The sequence below is a fragment of the Pseudorasbora parva genome, chromosome 12, assembly GCF_024679245.1.
Source record: "Pseudorasbora parva isolate DD20220531a chromosome 12, ASM2467924v1, whole genome shotgun sequence".
Lineage (NCBI taxonomy): Eukaryota > Metazoa > Chordata > Actinopteri > Cypriniformes > Gobionidae > Pseudorasbora > Pseudorasbora parva.
This window is the reverse complement of record NC_090183.1, coordinates 4434245-4457100: the sequence shown is the minus strand read 5'-3', so window position 1 is coordinate 4457100 and position 22856 is coordinate 4434245. Positions and strand designations below refer to the sequence as shown.

At 42.1% G+C, this 22856-nt stretch overlaps 1 protein-coding gene across 3 annotated transcripts; it reads right to left on the bottom strand.

The window, feature by feature from the left end:
• Positions 1-644: 644 nt before the first annotated feature.
• Positions 645-22618, bottom strand: LOC137093859 (meiosis regulator and mRNA stability factor 1). Of its 3 annotated transcripts, none has more exons than XM_067458824.1 (26): positions 22558-22618; positions 22113-22187; positions 20058-20600; positions 19777-19912; positions 18966-19168; positions 18745-18862; positions 16663-16835; positions 15942-16376; positions 15528-15631; positions 13221-13334; positions 12959-13145; positions 12681-12859; positions 10444-10524; positions 9575-9808; positions 9373-9492; positions 9119-9300; positions 8354-8574; positions 7794-7936; positions 7580-7713; positions 6983-7185; positions 6686-6913; positions 5655-5888; positions 4142-4360; positions 3988-4048; positions 2957-3034; positions 645-2870 (listed from the first exon to the last, which is right to left on the bottom strand). In XM_067458824.1, the coding sequence occupies exons 3-26, from the start codon at positions 20589-20591 to the stop codon at positions 2536-2538; spliced, it is 4656 nt and encodes a 1551-aa protein (XP_067314925.1). In that variant the 5' UTR covers positions 20592-20600; positions 22113-22187; positions 22558-22618; the 3' UTR covers positions 645-2535. The 3 variants fall into 3 exon arrangements, with proteins under 3 accessions (XP_067314925.1, XP_067314926.1, XP_067314927.1); XM_067458825.1 differs by having other exon boundaries at positions 20478-20600; XM_067458826.1 differs by lacking the exon at positions 15942-16376.
• Between the last annotated feature and the right edge of the window lie 238 nt (positions 22619-22856).

The following is a 22856-nucleotide window of genomic DNA, read 5'->3' as shown; positions in this document are numbered from 1 at the left end:
GTTTGTTTTTCTGCATTCATTTTTTCCCACTCACTGAATGTCATCATATTTATGAAAGCTTGTTTCCAAAATTATGTTTATGAACAGTGTTGGGGAAAGTTACTCACGATTTTATCTAACAACGTGACTTAAGTTGCTTTTTATAGAATGTAATGCATTGTCAATTTTAAATTTCTCTAAATGTAATTTAATCATTTTATATTTTATCAGTCCAGGTAATGTGCGGGGCTCCATAAAAATCAACATATACTATATATATATATATATATATATATATATATATATATATATATATATATATATATATATATATATATATATATATATATATATATATATATATATATATATACAATTTAAAAAAATGGGAAATGTTTCCTTGGCAAATAATTTAACATTGAGAAAAGCACATTGAAGAAAATACTAAAAACTAAAAAATGGTTAAATTAACAAAAACTAACTTTTAAAAATGACATGGACAAACAAAATTACTAAAACTTTAACTGAAGTTAAAATTTAAATTTCACAGACACACACACACCTAAAGTTTTAAAGCAAAAGATCTTCCTTACATGGGAATAATTTTATACTAACAACAGTATGCGAGAATCCCAGCAAACCTTCACTGAAAGCAGGACACCAAATGATGCTTGTGATATTTATTATACATGGCAGAAAATATTTGGTCATTACATAAAAATAAAAAAAACAAGACTTTCTGGTGGAGACTAAAATCATACAAGACCTCCAGCGTCTTGAGCCTGAACTTCCATGTTACTTCACAAGAACCGGACGGATGTTCAGCTGATGTCGCAACCTGAGAGGCTTCTGGATTCATTGTGGACGTCTGATGGACACGAGAGGACAAACACAAATACTAAAACTGCACTTGACGAATGGAGACGCGCGCGCACACACGAAGATCCACCGGGACGGACACACACCATTTCTGCTTAAACCAACTATCCATCTATCCAACAGCACAAGAGGCGAACGTTATGCAAACATGCATAAAAACACTGAGAGCTTCTCTTCTGAAGACACACGTACTTCACCTCAGAGTTTCAGCTGCTGCCATTCAGAAAGGCTTCCAAAAACAGTCTCAATCGAAAGGAGAGACGTCAGGACCAAAGAGAGCCACCCTTTAAAGAAACGAAAAACAGAACGTGCCGTCGAACATCAACAAGCCGATGCGTTCAACAGAACACGTGAACGCCCAGACGTTGGTTAATCGAGCCGAAAGCACGCACGACAGTTACACAAATTAACCTCACCGTGACCGAAGCACCAGGCTGGCGTCTCTCACCCTTACAGCGCCACGGCTGATACAAACCATTGTAAAAGCCCGGCTCATGCCACAGAGCATTCAGAGAGCCGGCGTCTCAAATCACGACGTGTATCTGCAGAGAGCGAAGACACGAACTCAAGGTTCACGAAAACAACCTTGGCATTTCCAGAGGAACAGGTGATGAACATCATCTGATTAGCAAGATTTTGCCAAAAACGCAAAAGAGGAAACTGCAGCTACTCATCATAAATGAGGGTTTATGCACGATGTGCATATAACTTTCAAAGCAACTCCTGGACCAAAATAAACGACAAACTGCAGGGTATGATGATGAGGGTGTTGCTCTTTGGCCCGCTGTAATTCATCTGGACGCCAGTGAAACCGCAAGACGAGTGTGAATATCCTCTGATAAGCAGCTGAGGCGGTTTAAACTAAACATTCCTTTAAGAATTTCAATAAACAGATTTCATTCACAATATGAACTTAAGCTATTTGGCTTCCGTAAGTCATGTGACGAGGGCAGCTTTGACTAATGAATGCGTTAAAAGAGAGGAAGGCTCTTTAATAACAGGTTTCTGCTCTGAAACGGACTTAACAAAAAAGTGTTCTAAGCGAATTCCACCTTCCATTTCATTCGACGGAGCCCATGTGCTTCAAACAACACAAATAACGTCTCAAACAAAGGCACGACTGCACGTCTCAGCAGAAGCACGCAGAGGACAGATTCACCGTAATGAAGGTTAGGACAAAAGCATCATGATTTCACAGTTTCAATCAGCTGCTGTCTGCACCTTTCAGGCTCAAGCGAGCCATTGATAACTAGCAATTGTAGTAAAAAAAAAAAACAATCCCGCAGGCAGGAGCGGCGCTGGTTGGTTTGGTGCTCATACTGAGAGAAACACGAATGTGGAACATGATGGTCTCCTGCAGTCTGGCCAAATCAAAGTTTCGATAACAGAAATTCACCACACAGAACGTCCGTTTCCTCTCACAGAATAACATCTGTGTCACATGAGGTGCGTCTCAATCGGCTCCCTAGTTCAATAGTAAGGGCACTGATCGGAGTCACCCCATTGACTTGTCCCGATCAGTGTCCTTACTACTGAAGTAGGGAGCTGATTGAGACGCACGCAAAATGTTTAAGTACACACACACAGAATCAGAGGGAAGGACGCAGAGCGTCTCATTGCCGGTAACGAATGCACGTTCATCATGACAACGTGTCACGTCACGGGACTCATTTAGCTTTAGACTGACAGAGCAGATGTGAAGGAGAAGTTAGCCGCTAGTTTAACCTTGTTACGTGCCGTCCGGCGGCCAGGGCTGTCCGTAATGCAAGCTTTTGAGGGCTCACTCGCTTCGTGATCCGTGCCGTTATCTGAAGCTGCGAGGTGACCGTTGGCCGGCCGAGGCTGCCGGTCAAGAACCGGCTCTCGTTCAGACGGATCGAAGCGGATCAGATCTCCGGGCTGCAGCTGCACCGGGTCGGGCCGCAGCTGAGGAGACGGCAGGCAAGATGGGACGGGAGCGCACAAGAGATCCACGGGAGATCCCGAACCCAGACAGAGCAGCTCCATCTCACCTGACAGACAGAGACACAGATTCATCAACTCGCACGGACTGAGCGAAGCACAGTTAACAGACGCACGTGTTCATCAGGGGCTTTACCACTGGCGGGGCTGTCGGCTGCTTGAGGCTCTTCATCAGGACAAGGCCCGTCTGCAGTCAGCACAGGACTGCCTCGAGCTAGAGACAAAAACACACACATTCAGCTTAAGTCAACACCTACCCTCCCAAATGGCCGAAATAGGGATGACATGTAAGGGATAATTGCAGATAGCTGTGCGTTTAATTATTTTAAAGCACAACGTTAATTGCGTGGAAAAAAAAAATGTGTTAGCGTGTTAAACTGAAGAAAAAAAATTAAAAGTCATGCTTTAACATTCATTTTGACAGCAATAATTTGAATTTATCAAGAGAGATTACAATGATAATATTTGGCTGAACTATAACCATTAAAACAATTATGGTAATTCCACTACAGGAAGAGGAAAGATGCTTTGAGCTCTTTTACTTAGCCCATCAGTCATCACACGGTGCATTTTGTTTAATTATAATAATTAATTAGTGAACTGATACACAATGATGCAACGAGCCAGTCAAACATGCTCATCTGGCATGTGTACACACAGTCTTTTGTTCATTATTTGGATTAAATTTATTAACGTCTTCTGTTCTGACAAATATTAACACGATTGAGAGCTAGATCAGGGGTGTCAAACAAGAAGCATACATGCATACATGAAGCACTCCGATTACTTGGGAGAAAGTGTAATGCCCAATATGGCAAATAAGCCCTGCCTTCTAAATAAAGGGCCAATCGCTGATTAGTAAAGTCATCGCATTACTCCATTTGCCATTAGAAGGTCCAGTTACTATAGAAACAGACAGTGTTCTGAGACACACGTTTAGGACTGTCATGATTGGAGTGTTTAGAAACAAAATCTATTAGACCATAGTTGTCAGATTTCAATTGCAAAATTATTATTTGCAAGCTTGGCAAACAGTTTTGGAGAGTCTGATATTTCCCCATTCATTGAGATAGAAGCTGCACCTTGCATGCCCGAGAGGCATTTCAAAGATGGCTGCCAAGTGTAATGTCTTAAAGGGACTTTGGTTAAAATAAAGGATTCTGATACCTCTCATATCGTTCTTCAGAACGATGATCTTTTTGTGACCGTGACCTTTAATCCAGACAACCTGTTCAAAACACAGAAAAGAGAATTGGTTCAGCTCAAGGCATTTATGTGAGCATTCGGATTCAAAACGGACGTTAATGTGTGTTCAAGGAACCTGCGGTATGGCAGCAAGCAGGTCATCCAGCGTCTTATAGCCGTAAGTCTGCGGCTGAAACTCTCGGCCGGTGTATTTGCTGAAGGCGCTGCAGAACTCAGACAGGAAGATCTGGTTATAATGATAGGTGTGCAGCAGGGAACGGACACTGCGGGCAAACTGGTAGAGCCTCGTCAAACTCACACGCTCCTCATCATCATCATCTTCATCCTCAGAGAGCTGGAGAAAAGATACAGACGTCAGCACCACCACAGACGAATGCTGAGTCCCAATTCTCAAAACTATCCATCACAAATTGTATTCAAAATTAGCATATCTTTAGAGTCGAAATTAGAGTATCGACTATGTGGTTGACTGTTTCTGGACTTTCAATCCAAAGAGCAGATCTGCGCTCATTCTAAAGGCAACCCAATCCATGAAAGACCCATGATCCAACAACATAGGAAATTAAATGTTGAGAACATCAATTGGGACAGAAACAATTGATAAGGCAGTTTAAATGGTTTTAAATGGACAAAGTCTTAAAGCTAGCCTACTCTTCTGCTACACACTCAAACTAAATACCTTTAAGGTCTAGTGCAAGTAGATGAATTAGGACGCAGACTAGGGCTGCACAGCCAAATTTTGTATTGCATATAAATGCCACGATAACGTAACCGTCAACACTTACAAAAATAAAAACTTTGATTCCACTTGCATTATTCTGCATGCTAAAAAGTTGTGTTTAGAGCATTATGTTGTGAGAGGCGAATCACTGAATACCAAAGTAGGGACTAACCCAGCACAATAGTAACTACTAGTGGAAGTATATGCTGACTGGTTGAATGCATGGGAAACGCCAGCACCCGCCATTTATAAAAAGCAGTGTACACCGCCTATTATTATTAACTCCACTGACATGGAAAACAGTGATAGATTCCTCAACCTTTATGCCAAGGAGAAAACCCAACGCAACTTTAAGGGGACCAAGCGAAACATGAGATAGATATACGCATGTATTTGTGCTCAGCTAGTGACGCTGGACATCAACCACACGGCAAACGCTAATACTTTTTCATATACAGTCAACTTTCTTTGTATAACAGTTCTATCTAAATAACATTAGACAGGAGTTAAACAGTCAGTAAGCTAATGAAGAAAGAATGGAAGCGTGGTGTCCTCAAAATAAAAGTCAAAACAACAAGCACAGCTTGCGTCAGAGTTACTGCCGGTGCGAATGCAAACCAATGCATGTTTGACATTTGAGACAATGCTATAGAAAAACAATAAAAGTTTCAGGTAGAGTTTATCTTATTTTTTTATTTTATATAAAAATATGGCATCCAGTTTGCTTCAAACAATGGTATAAAGCGATTCAAAACACCATTCAGTGTAAACAGTGATAATTGTAGTTAATACAACTGGAATTACAATTTCATGGGAATAATTGACATTATGACAATTATTTTAGTCATAATCATGCACCCCTAACGCAACCTTAAGCTCTTGACCCGTGCCGTAGTGGAGATCTTACCTGCAGCAGGTACGGCAGACTCTTGAGGAGCTCGGTGAGAGAGACGAAGCCGTACTCGCAGGGGTTGAGCGGCGTGGAGTAGGCGAGTTCATACTGCTTCCTCAGCTCTTCCACTGCGAGGTGATCACGATCCTCAGGAAGTGACATCATCAGCGCCAGCAGCTGAGACGTCAAGGCACGCAGGGACTTCCTGTTAATAAGCTGTACCTCCTTCCCTTCAGGAGCATCTACCACCTAGAGAGAAAGAAAGAATATTTTCAAGAACTCTGTTAGTCATCGGAGCAGCTGTGTCTTCTACAATCTTCCAAGAGGATATCTGGTTTAGAGCAGCTTATCACAAAGCTATATCAAAGAAAGGTGAGATGTCTTATCAAACAAAAATCAGGACAAAGAACATTTTGAGTTCAAAAGAGCTTGCCAAAGCAAAGTTTCTGGAAAGGTTTTCTGGCTGGTTAATTGGTGCGATTGGTGCCTTTTCCGCTGATAGAACATGTTGAATGAGCGTTTCTTGGGTTGTGGAATGTCTGAGAAGTAAAATACTGTAATCTGGTGATTGTCCCTGTTGGCTGGCATCTGTCAGTACAGCGTAAATTGGTCTTGGAGAAGAAGATTTCCATGTCAAGCCCGTCGAGGTCAGATACAAGTAAAAACATGAACACACTGGAGAGCTGCTTTACAGTAGAAACTGAAGTCGTAATTCTAATCGAAAGAGACAAAGTTATTGTTCATGTTAAATACTGTAAAGTGCCGAAAAAGAAAAAGAAAAATTGCAGACCTGCTGCAAACAGACCCCCATCGCCATGTTCAGATGCTTTCTTAACAGCCATTTTTTTGCCGCTGTCATTTATGTTGCATTTATTTTGTTTATGGAGAGAAAAGCGTGAAGGACATTTACATACTCATTGAAAAATCTCATCAGTTTCGGGCACTGTCAGGACATTCAATAACAGTATAACGCTGAAATTATTTCCAACTTTTTATCCCTAAGCAAAGAACTTCTGTGTGAGTATATAGAGGCCTTGCCGTTATACCTTCACAACATGGCAGAGTTTGTTGAGCAGGGCAGGCAGTGTGCTGGCATCATAGTCCTGCAGACGGAGGCCGTAGCCAAACGTCTTGCTGTATTCGCCCAGCAGCTGACTGATAGGAAGGCCTGAGTCTCTCTGGGCTCGAAGCAGCTTCACCAGCTGAGCCGCTAATGCTTTCACACGCTCCACCTCTGTCAGTGCCAGCAGCCGTTCCTCTCCACACTCCAACACCTGAGAGAAAAAGAATGTCAGACTCCCACCAACTGTTATGGCACCTTCACATCTGCACTGTTTACCAACCAGAAGAACGTCTGGAATGGCCTCAAAGAGCTCCATGAGTTTGGTGAAGCCGTAGTAGGAGAGTTTGCACTGGCGTCCGAAGTGGTGGTGATAAGTGGGGATGAATTTGCTGAAGGGCATCCGAAAGTGAGGCTGATGTCTCAGAAGGTCTACAACCTCCTTCCCAAACTGCCGTGTGCGTTCCACTTCCTCTGCCGTCCGTTCTGAGAGGAGACCAGATGACAGCACTACAGTTACATACATTTAATTAGATTAAAACAGTGTCCAGTAACACCTACTTTATGCGAGTTCATGAGTGAAATATCAGAATAATGAAAGTAGCAAGTAACCGGGAGTGAAAGGGGGAAAGAGAGCCATTTTTCACCCCGATTGCAGAAACTTTCATATTGATAATTTGCACCAGTTCCCCAGGAAGAGCCGCTTTTGTTTTTGAAAACAGTGTTCTAGTCTTCAACATTTTAAGCGACATTTCAATTTTGTACTCAAATTAAATTAACAACTTTAGAGCGTTGGAAACATAGCTACTGTATTCTTCCATGGTTGAGCCAGTAGTTAAGCCATAGTGCAGTAGATTTTGCATTTGCAGCAGTGTGTCACCTCTTTTGGGAACAGAGATGAGTGTGTCACCATCCTGCTGAATGACTGTGATGGTCGTATCTGGAATCTCGGCCAACAGGTCCATAAGATCACACATCCCATAATCCACCACCTGCCAGTTCCTGGAGAAACACCTGACACACACAGATCAGGAGGAAGAGGTTACACCTAATGCTTCAGAAGCAGAGAGAGACAGCCGTAATGAGATTCTCACCAGTGATACGCCTGCCCGAAGTCCCTGATCACCACCTGTTTACTGGCCTGAAACTTCAGCAGCTTCAGCAGGTCTTGAGTGAAGCGTTTGATTTGAGCGCGATGAGTCAACGTCAGCAAACGCTTGGAGCCTAAACCCAGGATCTACACACAAAGAGTCACCATGGAATCAAAGTGGACAATTTCTTCAAGGAATATTGCTGTTTATTCTAAATGATTTATCCATGCATATCATTAGTTTTAAATGCATGCGTCTCGTAATCTTAAATCAGAATAACTTTCCCTCCCTCCGGCAGCATCTCTTCTCTGATGACAAGTCACACACATGAGATCCACCAATAACAAACAATCCAATAAATTCCCCACAGACAAAAATAAAGCACCGCCCTACGTTTGTTCTTGTTCCAAAACCGTTTTACTTGGATATACACAGCAATGGAGAAGAAAAGACTAGCGCAAGTTCAGTTTCATGCTGACTTTAGATTCACAATTTGACAACTCTCCATGCTTCCTAGCAGGTTTAATGAAAATCTGAGCTTGTGTTCACTGGTGCATCCTTACCTGCAGCACATGAGGAACAGCCTCCAGCAACTCTAGCAGTTTGGAGTATCCGTAGTCAGACACACGGCACTGCTTGGCAAAATGGTGGTGATACGCTGGAATGAACTTTGTGATGGGCATCAAACAGAATGGCTGGTTCTTCATGAGATCCACCATCTCTCGGCTAAACTGGATCAGCTGTGGGTTCCCAACTGGACTCTTACTGCGCTGCAGCCACGGATCTAAGCAGGAACACAGAGGAAAAAGCAAGGGATTTTTCACTTATGCACTTCATTAGCTCCAGATGAGCATGTGACTAATGCCATGACAAGACATGAGCACGGTGCAATTAATTAGGATAAACCAGTAGGTGGATTGCCTGAACTTGCGGTTCTTAAAATCACCATGAAATCGAAATTGACAACAATAACAAAAAAAATGTATGGAATATTGCAGCAGTGTTCATTATAAATGATTTGTCAGTGCACATCATTGTGCCTCAATCTTGAATCAAAATAACTTGCTGCTACACCTTTGTTCTTGTTACAGAAGTGTTTCACTCAGATAAAAATGTTACAATGAGGGAGAAAAGACCAATAGGACTTCATGATGACTTTAAATGGGAATTTTCTCTGTCATGAACATGTTCTATGACAATTTCAGCTTAAAAAGAATTAATAAAACCATGCTGGTGGATAATAAAATAGATTTAAACTAAACATTTACACCTCTTTAGAATACTGTACTGGCTTTTATGCAGGTGCTCTCTCACTCACACACACACACCTGCATTGGGTGGTGGGGGTTTGTTATGAATCCATTTGATGATTTTGAAGCCATTTTGCGCTGTTACTATGGTGACTCCAGGGATGCATGTGATGAGGTGCTCTAATGGGACACTTCCCTCCAGCTTTCCCTCCTCTGCAACAGTTAAAGGACTGAAGTCTGCTGCATAGCATTCTGGGAAACTGTAGAGAAAGGAAACAGTCAAACATGCAAGAGATCAACAGACCAATGAAATAACCGCAAGAGTGTGTTACCTGAGCAGCGGCACCATTCCCTCGTGAGTCTGTAGTAAACTGTGGACATGAGCAGCCAGAACTTTCAGAGACACCAGAACAAACGGGATCATGTAAGAATCCGGATCAAAGTCAGACTCACTGAAACCAGAAGAGAAACGGCAGAGTTCATCACTGCTTAAACTTGATGAATATATGAGAGCACACGTCTGTCCACATTTACCTGAAGTCCTGCTGAGTGCAGTGCCGTTTGCAGACGGGCTCATGGTACTCCAGCTCCTCGAACAGAACCGGACTGGTTGTATTGGAGCTGTTGTGAGAGTGTGCGGATCCTAACGGACTCTGCCGGGCCTGAGTGCTGGATAGCAGACACACGAGCCGCCCGCTGCCCTGTTCACGCACGCACACCACCTCCGGTAAACGGTACAAGTCACTCACCACCAGCTTATGACCAAACCTGCAATACAGACACGGCAGTCAAGACACTAGTCAAACACACACGAGTCCGATGTTGTGGCAAATTCTAAGTTCTTGATTGTCTCCGGTGCTTTAAAGAAAATCTCTCAGAGTCGAAGTTCCAGGTCTCAGAAGAAATGAACTTTATTGTATGAACAACAAAGTGAGATGCCAGCTGAACATCTCTTCCTTAGCTCACACTTTTATACAGTTCTAGCTCAAGATTTCATGGCAGGTGCATTACTCCCCACACTTTTTGCCACAGTTGCTCTATTCATAAACTTATCTAGTCTTCTTTGTAATGGTGGCCGACTGCCACTAGTTTTTCTTTCTTTTTACAGTCACCTCATGGTTTTTTCCACAATTATATACAAACAATGTATCATATTTATCTGTGGACCATCCCCGCCTTCCCAGTAACATGACAGTTTCCCAGCGCTTCTCACCAATTTTCCCCTTACAATTAATGTAATATCTCCTGTTTCTCACGCTTTGATGTTTTTTTTACGAGCGACAGACCTTGGTTTCTTGGTGCTCAGGACCGAGGCCAGCTTATACTGCAGCTAAGGCCTAGTGAGGCCTACTAACACCTAGTGAAAATGAATTTCCTCTACACCGACTGAGCACATCACTCACTTCCTCTCGTAGGTCTCGGTGAACTTGTAGAGAGGCAGGCAGTTGGCTGGTGCATCCTGGAGGATACTGATGATCTCAGAGCTGAGAAACAAACACAAAATCACATCCACAACAGTAAGAGACTGAGCAGTGAGCACTGAGGCTAGACATGTGCCGATATACGGCCGTACAATACATGATCATGAACATGACCAGAATCATCCTGGGCAGAAGTTTTAGAATGCATGTTTTAAAATACTTTTCCTATAAGCAGATAAAATGTCCAACACTGTGTCAAAGAGGCCTGCACACATTAGTGTAATAAAAACAACCCCAAAACAGATGAGCATGATGGAGCAAGTAAAAGATGAAATGAAAATGATTCACTCCCTGACAGTAGATGGCTATTATGGCATGGCAGAAATGCAGCCGTTATCATGCAAAAAGCAGGCGGCACTACTTGTTTCTGAACAATATTTAATTGTTTCAAACACCATTAAAATGTTGTATTTTTGCATGGAGAATGAAGACGTTCTTGTATTTGTTTTCAATCCTCAAATAAAGATTTGAGCGGTTATCAATCAGCGTATTGATTCATGATTTTCGATGGCGTGTCAAACTGCTGAAATCACGTGACATTGGTGATCCAAATCATGATCCCGCATCTTTATTTGCGGATTGAAAACAAACGCGGAAGAGAAGACAATGCTGAATAAAGTCGTAGTTTTTGTTATTTTTGGACCAAAATATATTTGATGCTTCAAGAGATTCTAATTAACCAACTAATGTCACGTATGGACTACTCTGATGATGTTTTATTACCTTTCTGGACATGGACAGTAAAGTGTGCATACACTTTTATTGGAGGAACAGAAAAGCTCTCGGACTAAATAGAAAATATCTTAAACTGTGCTCCGAAGATGAACGGAGGTCTTACGTGTGTGAAACAACATTAGGGGGAGTCATTAATGACAATTTACATTTTTGGGTGAACTAACCCTTTAAATAGCTAGAAAATGTTTGATTAATAGTTTTTTTTGCACTTTAATCTGTGCAAACACTTGTTAAAATGATTTTTGTTTTAAGAAAAATGTTAATTAAAGTAAAGAATCCATATTATGCCTTTTTTAAAAGTGACTTCTTGTTTCTGGGCTCAACTAGAACAGGTTATGATTGAATGTTCATTATTTCTATCATATTCTTGATTGTTGCAGCTCCTCTCCTTTCCCAGTCTATCAGTAATGCTCCGTTTAGTTCCTGTCTCTGATGCCACACCTTCTGAAAAGCAAACTGTGCTCTGATTGGTTGGAGCAGTGTGTTGTGATTAGTCAAGTGCTGCAAGCGTGTTTATGAAATATCTTGCCCCAGGGGCTGAAATTAACACCCAACCATACGCTAAATGAAGGGGAATTTTGCAATTCGCGGGTAACACTGTCAATCTACCAGCCACATCATCAGGTAGTCATTGAGAATTAAGTAATACATTAGGCAGTTTGAGAGGATGCAGCTGCAGTTTCAGAACGTTCATGCGATCAGAAAAAATATGAGGCCCTTCTCTGACTACGTTTGGATGTGTGAGTAAGTATTAAACTGTTGGTGAGATGAGATGATGCAACGCTGACATAGGCTACAGTACAATGACAGTTATACAGATGTGTGCACGTACCTGGTAACTTTACCAGAAATAATAATAATAATTTAGTTCTGCTTAACGGTTCCTGAATGCTGTAACTAACAGCTGCCAGGACCTGTCTACATGACAAAATCAGCCACGTGTGATTTGTTTACATGAGAGCTGCAGTATGTCTATATCTGTGGACTCAGATTAGCAGTCAGTATATGACTGTCTGTGACACAGGAAATCAATGAATAAAAAAAAATAGATTCATAAAAATGGTCTAAGAGTTATTATTATTACATGTATTGATTTTGTTAATAACTTGACAGCACTTAAATTTATTCTTACAAGTTAAAGAACAAGTCACTGTGGTAGGTAGTCAAAAAAGCTTGTGAGTTTCAACACACTACTAACTAACCTTAAGTGACCCGCCCATTATACTGCGTATAAATTATATAAATGAGGAATAATGCGATGTATTCGTTCCCAGAAGAAAACTCAAGACTACAATGGAGGCGGTTCAGGATGTTAAGAATCAGTGACTCTGATAGAGAATAACTCCCGCTTGAGACTCCTTTAAACCTGTTGAACTTTAAATTCAATGCCATGATAAAAGCTTCAGCAATAGTCACATGCCTACCTGAGGCAGGTGAGAGATTTATTACTGGCTCCAGTGACGAGTGACACTTGAATCCTCTTGCTGCCGATTTTGTATCGATGCAACAGACTCACGGCACCGATGGCCTGCTGGAGTGAACTCATGTGCACCCGCGCCTTCAGCTGATAGTCAGTATGAGGACTCAGATCAACGCTCTTCACCTACACACACACACACACACACACACACACACACACACGCCATAATGAAGCACGCTTTCAACACACACCGGTTTTAAATTTCTAAGAGATGCGACTCACTCTGCCGTGTTTAGCAAAAGCGTCTCGCAGTATTTGCTGCAGGTCCTTGCGTGACATTCTGTAGTCCAGATTAGTGACCTGAACGTCGGCTCCGTCAGAGAAGGGCTCAGACTGGCCTTCGGTGCAGATGCTGGGGGACGGTGCGCTCAGCGGAGACGAGCGGTTCGACAGGCAGGGGGACGCGCTCCTGAAGAGACCAAACAACATGTGACGAGAGTGCGAGAGTTTTATTAAGCCTTTAATGATCATGCAATTCGCTTACCGTGACGACCATGAACTCTGAGAGAGCATCATGGGACTGAAGCTTCGCTGTAAACTTAGTTTACTGAATGCTGAAGGAGTGCTGACCTGAAATGGCTGCCCAGGAGAGTCTCGCCTTCACACACACACACACACACACACACACACACAATCAAATTTCATCTTTCCAAACTCATAAGACTTGTTCATCTTCGAAACAAATTATTTTAATTTAATTAAATTTCAGTCTCTGCACTGGACATTTATATAGCCAAAACTCTTCAAAACATTCATAAAGAGATAAAATACATCCATATGAAGGGAACGGTTTAATTCAAGTCTTCTGAAGAGACACGATCGCTTTATATGATGAATAGATTTAATTTTCCCTTTTATTGACATAAACATTGATCATTGAACAGTGTTTACAGGATTCAAAATTTGTAAACAGGGCCCAGTTTTTCATAAGTAATCCAGTGGGATTTCGGATCACGGATTGGATCAAATCTTGGAAAAGGGTTTTTCAAAAGCAAGAGGGATTCTGAAGTAAGATCAGAGCATTTTTGTAATTCGATCTTACATTTAATCTGGATCAAACCTGCCCTTCGGGTTTTTAAAAACTTTGAACTCGGTTTGGGATCCATTTCATCCAAAAAAACAGGATTATCCTGATCCCATCAGAAGGGTGGATTCAGTTGCGATTTTTCAAACCCTGGTAAACAGGATTTGGTAATCCTGAAATTTGGTATTTGGATCACAATGATGCAATCCTATGTTCCTTTAAAAAACTGGCATAAAAGTAAGATGGATCAGGTGATCCTGGATAGTGTAAGACTGAAAAAACTATATTTGCCGAAATGTCTGAATGAGGAACAAGGACTCTCTGAGAAAATAAAGGAAATTAACATCTGAACTGTCCCTCACACACCACTGGAGACGCAAGTCTCACCTCACTATCAGCTAATCTACATCTTTCCCTGTTGACCCCCTCTCCCCCAATTCCTTCCCCCTCTCATGCTGAGATCACTGAAAATACATCCAGAATCTCTATATTACAATGTCAATCCACAGGTTACAGTATTATATGTGTTTGACATCGTTTGAAATGTCTCAGTGCGACTGGTACAAAAATCTCATCCCCACAGAAGTTAACCAAAAGATAATCAATGTTTTAAGAGTTTAGAGATATATTGTCTTAGTTTGGTGGGTGTGGCTTTCAGCCATTTGGCCTTTACATCAATACAAGTCTTGATCAATGCAAATTCCCATTGTGCACTCGTGTTTACACTTGAAAGAGTTTGTGCATTTGTTTCTGGGTATTTAAGGGAATGTTACAAAGAGCTCAGGGCTTGACACTTTAAACCGGTCAGCCCATAATGTTGGATGTCTCAAGATAGCTAGCATTATGTAATTTTCAGAAGTCAGGTATACATTTCATTCTTTACTTCAGAGTATTTGATGTTATATGGATTACCTTTGAATTGACTATGTAATTGGTTTTATACATTTACCTGACTGTTAATAAATTGTTACACTTTGATTGATTCTGACTTGCTCTGGAATTATTCAGGTTGGATATAATTTCAATTATAATTATAATTTCGGAATAATTAAATGTGTACTTAAACTATTAAATATAAATGACCAAATAACCAATTGGCATTCTAACTTAAATTCTAAATTATGATTAAATGGACTCAGATAAAGAGGAATTGGAATAAAATTCCCTTTTACCCGCTTAAAAGACCAAACGCGCAGCGACCTTCACCCGCCGATCGTTAGCCTCCATTGGGATGATTTGGGCGGCCTTACAATAGCAAAACATGGGATTTCTAAATTCAGATCAATTTGATCCAGATTAATTTTTTTTGAAAAACTGGGGCCAGAAGCTCAACCATACTTGATTGACGAAACCTCATTGGTTCTTGCAGAAACTCAAAACGTGCCACACGACAAGAATGAACCTCACTGGTTCTCATGCTTGAGCTTCTTTGTACCAAATTTGAATCCTGTAAACACTGTTTAATGTTTGTCAATAAAAGGGCAGTGTTTACAGGATTCAAATTTGGTAAAAAGAAGCTCAACCATGAGAACCAATGAGGGTCATTCTTGTGTCATGTGGCACGTTTGAGTTTCTGCAAGAACCAATGAGGTTTCGTCAATCAACTATGGTTGAGCTTCAGTTTATATTGACAGACTTTCAATGGAGAGACACATTTTTTTTTTAAATTGTTTAGAAAAATGTTTAATTTGTTTAGAAGAGTGATTAAGAGTGCTCGTATGAAGGTGTGTGAGTGTAAGAGTGTGCGTGCAAGTCAGTGTTCAGTACCTCCGGCTGCGCTGCGGTGGCGGCTCCGCAGGTTTCCCGACTGCAGGCAGGAGGGCGTGACTCTGAGGCGAGGCACTCACAGGTCGGGTCGCAACGCACACAGCCTGCAGCAAACAACCAAACAGACACACAGCGATAACTTCACAACATACGAGGACACGGCCAATTCCCAATGAGGCGAAAGACAGGAATGTGACGGGGAGGACAGATGAAGACAGAGGAAGATGGAGTCTCAGCAGCGGTACGTAAAGCCTCCCTGGGCACAGCAACACGTCACAGAGAGCAGCGGGACACGAGCAGCGCAAGCAGGGTCAAGCGGCAGCACACAGGCACAATGAGAATGGCATGAGAAGAGGAAGCGTGCGATTGGAGGATGATTGGGAGGAGGCGGGCAGAGGCGGGTACACAGCTGACCTGGGGGAGGGGTTTCATCACAGGGCTGCACGAGGAGGCGTGGCCTGCTTTCCTGGGGCTATACGGGCGCTCGGGGGCGTGGCTTCCAGCCTGGCACGACCGAGACGCCCGGCGCAGACGGCGGGGTGAGCGTGGCTTCTCTAAGGGCAGGAAGACCGAAGAGGAGGCGGCGGGCGGCCGGCGCTCCTCTTCCTCCTCCGGGCCGTCGGGAGAAAAGGACACCAAGATGCGGTGGCCTAGGACGTCTTCGTTCTCCATGCGTTTGCGCGCGCGCTCGGCCGCATTGGCACTGGCGAACCGGAGCACTGCGCAGCCGCCGGACACACCCAACACTTTCCCTCCACAGTTATTGGAGAGGCGCTGCAGCCGGTTCGCCACAGCTTTGGCGTCACGGTGCGTGGGAAGGTGGTGCACAAACAGTAGGTTGAAACTGGGCTGAGGAGCAGACACACAAACAGCACTCTGGGAGATCTGAGATGAGGCTGGAGTTCAGCTTCTGCCACTGGGAGCTTTAAAAATCGGGACTTTAACTATGAATCTCAGAGTATGGACTCACACACTGTCTGAACAGCTTTATGATCACATGATTACAACAGCAGCCTGACTATGCAGCGTCTGTCTCTAAACAGAAACACCAGCCAGCCAGCCACTGCCAAATCAGTGCTCAAATGCAGAACCCAATGCAGTTAGGAATATAAAGAAATGAGGTGTGGCGGCTGACCTGCGATTTGACGACCATCCCAGGTGGAAGGTCCGAGACAAACTCCTCGAAAGGGACGCGCTGGTGTGCGTGTTGCAGCAGAGCAGACGAGGCCTGGCTCTTGTGCACCAGAATCACCTGGAAACCGTGACGATGCCTCAGGTCGCTCAGCTCACTGGCGAAGTTCACATCCGCTGCGGGAAGGACAGAAAGAAATTCAATTTCTCTTTTGTATGTGAAGTCCACTTATAGAGCTGCACGATTCAATTGTCAAAAGATCAGTCTCGATTCAAACACCCACACAATCTTATTCCTGAATGACAATGATTTGGTTTTCTATTAAACGAAAGTATGATCACAGCAAATATTCATATCTCCGTGTTCTGTCTTTTCAAACACAGAGTATCATTATTTCTGTCTTTCAATAATTCATTATAACAGAAGTACTAGGATACAAGTTTATAGTTCAGATATAAACACTGTCTACGGTACTTATCACCAAAAAAAAGCACCTTTTGTACAATAAATCACCTTTTGAAAGTAACTTGTCACTCAAACATTTTAATCAATTACACTATTACACCAGTAGGTGGTGACAAGCAACTTAAAATGAATCATTCATTCAAGAGACCAGTTTAAAAACTGATTCATCCAGTAATGAAATAAGTAGTCTTTCACAAAGTGCATGCCATCCACCCTTCATAGTATTAAATATTACAAATGTCACACCATTTAAGATGGATAGTATGCACATTGAGGAGCAGGCATGTGAAAGTCATTGAATCATTCATTCAAACCATCCTTTTCAAATAGACTGTAGCAATTTACATTTAACCACTAGTAAATTACATATAACTTTGTTCAGTTGTCCATTTAAAATCTCCATTTTAAACAAAATTGCAATTCTAAATTCATCCAGAATTACGCAGCTCTAGCCACTTAACCGACCAAAACATCCAATGTTTCCCCGCCCCCCATTGTCCAACTCTTTAACGCTTATTAGATGGGCCATTTTTGCTGCTCTGGGTCGTCTATGTAAAAGCCCGTTCACATGTGAAGTGAGGGGTGTGTGATATTGAAAAATTACCTCACTATATTTAATGTGATCTGGTCTATAACGAGACCTAGACGATATTTAGCTGAGTGTTAATTTGCTGGTACCATGGCAGGTTTTGGACTTCATGAATTTGTCATTGAATCATAGCTAGTGATTCAATAACTTGTGCGCAAGATTGGAATAAAGCGCAAAAGAGTCGCAAATAAAGCAGCGTTTCCATCCCTTGTGTTCAAGAGAACAAAATAATCACTTCCAGGGATATTGGTGCAAAAAAATAAAAATAAAACCTGCCTCAATTGAGCATGTGTTTTATGCACTTTTTTGCATCTTGGCATTTGTAGCCAGTGTTTATAAGAGCAATAATCCAAAATTCACATTAAAATAGTTGATGGAAATATTTACTGATTCACTAGATTCGTTCCACAAAAAAACAAAAAACAAAACAAGCCTACGGTAACAAAACGCTGGTGTGTGTTTTGCAGTGGATTAGTTTGGAACTATTTTCGTCATCGAAACAAAAACAGGCAATATTGTGTGTAAATTGTTGCTCAACTTGTTTGTTGAGTAACTTGTTTTGAGTTCTATGAAAATCAATATATATTTGTAATTGTGCCGAGATTCTGGAAAAACACCAATCTTGATTATGTGATGTTTAACTATATCATACAATATAAATATAATAAATTCAAAACACAGGGGCATTTTTTGGCTGCAAAAATCTAGACATGGGGCAAAACAACCCTGCATTTTATACTACATCAGGCATCGTATGTGTACACTCTAGAGGTGTGTTTTTTTGTCAGATCACATCGTTAAAACAACAATTACATATACAACACATAATCGAACAATCCCTAGTAAATCACACTTCTCTGTGTTTTCTGTCAGTTCAGTCTACTTAACACTTTTCCACATTTATCAATGGTTCTTCTGCCATCTAGGAATAATAGTATGTGTCCTATTATATCAAGTATTTATCTAAAGAGAAAAACCTGAGGTGTCATGACTGAAATATTTTGAACAGTTTTATGTGTGTGGACACGTACAGGAAACAACGATGACTGTCGCGGGCGCAGCGTGCGTGTCTGCGAATCGCCGGAGACTCTGGCGCAGTTTGTCGTCGGCTGCATTTTTGGCTGTAGCGTTAATGTGGGCCACGGTCACCTGAGCAGGAAGAAATCAAGCCATCAATAAACAAAAGCATATATAAAAAATCAAATGGCAATGAAGCGCTCTGGAGTGAGGCGTGATGCTCACACACACACACCTGGCAGTTGTTGAGCTCCTGGATGACAGCTTTGTTCTCTTTGTTGATGTCACACACGCAGATGAACTCAGCTTCGCGATGTCCCTGAAAGAAGCGCTCTCTGAGTCTCTGTACCACCGTCGCAGCCGAGCGTCCGCTGGGAACTGCACAGTTCTCGATATCCCAGAAAACCCCGATGGGGGGCAGTGTTTCCTCTGAGGAACCTGCAGACAGAGTCATTGAGTGACATTAGGCCACTTCGTGAGTAAATCTTACAAGACCTTTTTGAGACCAAATTTAAAAAACCAAAAGGGAATGCAATACGACAATATGATTTCTAATTGTAAATGTCCAGGGAGAACATGTACTAGCAACCCTTTAGTTTTGAAACGTCTGAACAAATATATCCAATACTTTATTAAATGCGGTTTTTTGTGTGACTTTTATATTTGAATCTCAAGTAAACACAAAGAAGTTTGGCTATTTTTGTTTTAAAAAAAACAGGACAAAGATACAGAAGATTTTTTTTCAATGCATGCAACATTTAATACCATAACTATGAATGCAAGTCTTTCTGCAGATTTAAGACCTTAAGAGTGAATTAAACCGTTTTAAGACCCCCAAACAGAGAAGTCTGTAGGGTAAAATTGACGCAGTTCAGTCAGACTGCTATTTTATTCAAACCATCACTCCTAGTCAAGTTACGTTTCAACTAACTTCAATGGTGCAACGCAAAAAAATATTTAGTATGGTTTACAGTGTCATCAAAACTAGTTTGTAACTTACTCACTAGCACTAAGTAAAACGATGCGTGTTTGGTGAGTGTACAGACCATATTTCTGTGGGGTTTTGCTGAGGTGGACACCCAGCAGACCTTCAGAAGAAACTCCCGTCACACCGCAGCCGTTGCAAACCGGGACGGGTGGAGGAATGTTCGGCCAAACCTTCTCTGAGTCGACATGTAAACTCTGAAAGCAGAAGAGACTAATGTCAGACTTCACTGCAGACTCCACACGAGTTCCGCTCACCACATTCCTGCCTCGCCTTTTCTCTGCCTTTTTTTGGAGAATATAGTATGTGCTCGGATCAACGGTGAGTGTGCAATCCACCAACCTTTCTCCAGCAGTCCTGCAAACAGTGAGCTCCCTTCACACACAGCGGCGTGTGCTCAACACTGAGGTGGAGTGAGTTAGAGCAGAGGTGAGAGGGTGATGACAGGTCACCATGTGAAAAAGGGTGCGATTGCACCTCACGACACTGACAAAGTTTACACAAAGAGGAACAGACGTGCAGTTGCCTCAGACTGGCGCAGCAGGAAGCGTGGCAGTGGCTCGCCGCAGCAGAGGCCGTCCCGAATCCTCCAGGGGTCTGCGGCGGCGCTCCAGGGCCACCGTGAGTGAGTGCCGAGGGGTGAGGTGGGGTGCGAGTGTGTGTCTGTGAGCGAGAGAGATACAGAGGAAAGCCTCCACCGGTGGCCTCACTAGAGCTCTGCTGCAGGCGGACGCTCGCTTCACAGCAGGAACACACGCTTACGCTGAGGCCGCCCGGCTGCTGCGGGCCGTAACATGTATGCGTCTGCAGGCTGGTGCTGTGGAGGGGAGGCGGCGGCACGTCTTTCAGCTCCAGGACCGGCTTACGGACCTCCATAGAATCGCTCTGGAGAAACATAGAAACCTTGTGAACTTCACTAGAACAGAACTGGAAGATAAGCCGCGTTTCCACCGCAGGAACTACGAACTTTGGGGTGGTACTCAGTGTTTCCACCGCAGGAACTAGGGTCTAAATAAAGTTCCGGGCAAATATTTACCCCTCTAAACTGCCCTGCTTGCGAGGTAGTACTTTTTCAAAGTTCAGGAACTTTCGAAATGCTCACGCAGCATTTTATTTCAACCAGCTTTTTTTTTTTCCAAATTATTTTGCAAGTTTCATTCTGCGTTCAGTAAATATCAATCTTGCTATTTCTGTCTAATGGCGCGCGGTCGAGCCATCTCACAGTTAATGTCCATAATAGTGATAATAAAATTGTTATTTTTAAAATTTAGCTTTACAAGCTTTCAGAATACGCTTGTCACCTTTCCGCCGTTTTGTTCATTTTAATTTAGCTCTTTAGTAAACCAATACATAACCAGCAAAATCAGCACAGCCTGAATCTCCTTCATACTTGCTATTGTTGCAGACAGTGTCGCGCAAAAATGATTACTGTCAGTCACTGACTGGGAGAAGCAGCGCCGTCCTGCATCACCGGACTAATTTGCCTAATCTTCACGATACTTTAGGCCGCAGCGGAAACATAGACAGTAGCAGGTCTGGGGGGGAAAAGTTCCTGGTACAAATTGTTCCAGATAATTTTGGTGGATACGGGGCTATAAATACTCTTGATGTGGCAATGAGAAAATTAAAGGGATAGTTTACCCAAAAATGAAAATGATTTCATCAATTGCTCATCCTCACATTGTTCCATAAGGCTTTTCAATCCTTTTTTAAGTCCAAGATGTCTGAAGACATCACTTTATATGAAGAACAGATTGAATTTAGGCTTTTAGTCACATATAAACATTCATCAACTCACACATTAGCTGTGGTAAACTTAAGCACGTTCGCTTGCCGTGAGAACCAATGAGGTTCAGTCTTATGTTACGCAGCATGTTTAAGCTTTAAAAAGAACAAATAAGGTTCAATCTCGTGTTACACAGCACGTTTGAGCTTCCGCAGTAACCAATGAGGTTCATTATCATTTTACTCAGCACATTTGAGCTTTAACAAGAACCAATGAGGGTCATTCTCATGTTACGCAGTGCTCTGAGTCCACATTTTAGCAGATTCAGTTGAGCTTGTTTGTGTTCACTGATCAAAGTGGTAGTTGCACAGACTGTCAACAGAGGAACAGAAAGCTCTTAGATTTCATCAAAAAGATCTTCATTTGTGTTCTGAAGAACAAGAAAGTTATTACAGGTTTGGATCAACATGATGTAACAATATAACGATTGTCAATAGTGAATAATTCTAATTAAATGACAATTTTCATTTCGGGTGAACTATCCATTTAAGGCTCTACACATGGTGCTTGCAACTCAAGCTAAGGATACAGGTCACTTTAATGCAGCATCACAGATCTGGTAAGCGTATCGAAACATCAACAGTGTGTATAAACACTCATAAACAACTCACCTGTGAGTGCAAGCAGTCAGTGAGTTTGCATAAGCGTCACCACAGCTGAACATCCCACCTGTCTGGCATCACCACCTGCAAAAGAAACAGCACACCTGATCTATGATCAGTGTTGAACTACAGCAACTCAACTCAACAATTTCTGACTAGAAAACAGCAGTAAAACCCTTTTAAATGAGCGAAAATAAACGCAACCGGCCGCCAATCAGTCAAATTAAAGCTAATGACGGTCACATGAGATTCATATTTTTACACACGCCGCTAGTTTTAACGAGTTTCTGTGTTTGTTTTGTTTGCACATCAACCGTGTTCCGCTCCTACCCTGTCAATCACGGTTTAATGTTTCGTTGAAACATTACAAGACACATTATATTATTCTTTCTGACTGAAAAAAACTGACTGTTTAAATGCATTTAATGAGAGATTTGGATTAATTGTCGCTCACCGTCTTGCGCTGACCGCAGTGCCGCCAGCCGTCTCCCTAGTTACCAGACTTCCGACTGATCAGTGCAGTAAAGCCAACGCAATTGTCGTAAAAGGAAAATCGCTTCCAGAAGAAAGCGGAAATGATTTGCACTTTTGCTGTGTTTACTTATATTAAATCATATAAAACATCTTAAACATAGATTAAAATATCCGTTCAGCACTATAAAAAACATTTAACAATTAATCTGAAATGTTATATATTTTTTATTAATGAGTAGATAAATGTAAAATGTTACACTAGACCAATAAATGAACCTT